A 1,788-nucleotide genomic window follows, 5' to 3' on the forward strand; every position below is an offset into this window, starting at 1 on the left:
TTTGGATTGCAGAAAAATAACCATTACACTAACTGCTGGTCCCCTTAGTGCCCCCCCCCCTTTTTTTTTTTTAAGATTTTGCCATAGGGCACATGCACTTGTCAGAGAGAGACAAGAGAGAGAGAAAAAGAAAAAGAAATCACCCCTACACCAACTCCAGAAGGAGATGGGGATAGCCATACTGTAGTCCCTACTCCTCCAGTCTCCTCTTGGGATTTTGGGCATGCACGTATATGTACCTGGCGTGATTTTCAAGCTGCTGAGTCTGGGACTCTAACCACGGAGTTTACTATGTGGGATCTAGTGTCTTAACCTCCATGCCACTTACTGGCTCCCGTGAGTTCAAGTTTTGAAGTAAGTTGGTCTGGTTCAAACATAGGGCCATCAGGAGGCATAGTGATTAAGGCATTGGACTTCCACTTGACTGACCATGGTTCAAGTCCTGGAACTGGTGGCCTGAAAAATCACATCTTTAAAAATCCAAGGATGATAATGGAGAAGTGATTGGGTGTGCCCTTCCGTGCAGGGAGGTGGTGATTTCACGCTTTCTCTCTCACTATCTCTGACTGTCTCTCTCTGGTGAACACACGTCCCCTGTGGCAAAACAAAAACAAAAATCACCCACCTTAAAAAAAAATGTTCTCCTATTTTACTTGTTTTAGTGCCTGTGGTTTTGATTTTTTGCCAGGTGTCAATTTACTACACATTGTTTGTTGCTTTGGATAGTTGTCCAAATCAGTGTTCCTCTGGGGTTTTTTTTCAAAGATTACTTAGGTCTCAGGCAAGTCAACATTGTGCAGGCATGTCAGTTAGAAGTTTCATTTGGGTTCTCACAAAAAACTTAAAGAACAATGGCTTAAACAAATTAAGATTTTACTTTTACTTTTGTTGATAAAAATTCTGAAGGAGGAAGTCCTGGACTGATACTGTGGCTCAAAAATTCCACTGGAATTTAGGTTCTTTGTGTCTTTTTGTTCTGCCATCCTTAGCTTGTCACCAAACCATTATAGGTGGGAAAAACACTTGTAGAGGCTTTTTTGTCAGATCGTGATTATTGCAGTCTGGCACGCACCACATAAAGCATTGTACATGGCTTAACTGTAATTTGTCTGAAGTATGACTTAGTCTTTGATGAATAGTGCTGTATCTGAAGCATAATGAATGTACAGAATGCTGTTTTTCATATGAGGAAAATGTTAGTTCATGACCTAGAAGTTTATTATTTTAAATCATACTTTCACGTTTTATTATATATATTTTTTAGGTTCTTATTAAACCCAAACCAGTGACGTTTCAAGCCACGGTTGTTAGTGAACAGACAAGACAGCTGGTAACAGAAACATTACAGCAAGCATCCAGGGTAGCAGAGGCTGGTAATTCATCCATTCAGGAAGGAAAAGAAGAACCACAGAATTATACAGAGAGTAGTTCCTCTTCTACTGAGTCCTCTCAGAGTTCCCAAGGTAAGATCCATTTTACTTCTGATTTATGTAAGCACTGCTGACCTGGTACCTTAGTTCCCAAACAGAAGGGATCGCTAGGGATTTCAGAGAAAATTTATATGCTTTGATTTGTCACTTCTTTTGATTTTCTTTTCTTTTGTTTCATGTCTAATCAGTGAACCAGAATTTTATTTAAAACTTACTTTTCCTTCTGGCATGATACATGTTCATCAACTGGTAAACTTTAGATGACTGTTTTGTGAGGTAGGTGATGATAAACTGGATAGAGCTATGGTTCTCAGGTGATAATTTTCATATTCTTTCTATTTAGTTTGGGTAAGTAGGG

The 1,788-nt window shown here is 39.3% G+C and overlaps 1 protein-coding gene across 13 annotated transcripts in view; it reads left to right on the plus strand.

Moving 5' to 3' along the window:
- Positions 1-1,788, plus strand: part of EMSY (EMSY transcriptional repressor, BRCA2 interacting) — a 119,247-nt gene that overhangs the window by 89,287 nt on the left and 28,172 nt on the right. For all 13 annotated transcript variants that reach the window (XM_027774247.1, XM_006141017.3, XM_006141015.3 and 10 more), the window contains one exon: positions 1,265-1,463. In XM_027774247.1, the coding sequence (XP_027630048.1) occupies positions 1,265-1,463 (199 nt within the window). The remainder of the gene's footprint in view (positions 1-1,264; positions 1,464-1,788) is intronic.

This window comes from Tupaia chinensis, unplaced genomic scaffold, assembly GCF_000334495.1.
Source record: "Tupaia chinensis unplaced genomic scaffold, TupChi_1.0 Scaffold000047_1, whole genome shotgun sequence".
In the NCBI taxonomy this organism is placed as follows: domain Eukaryota; kingdom Metazoa; phylum Chordata; class Mammalia; order Scandentia; family Tupaiidae; genus Tupaia; species Tupaia belangeri.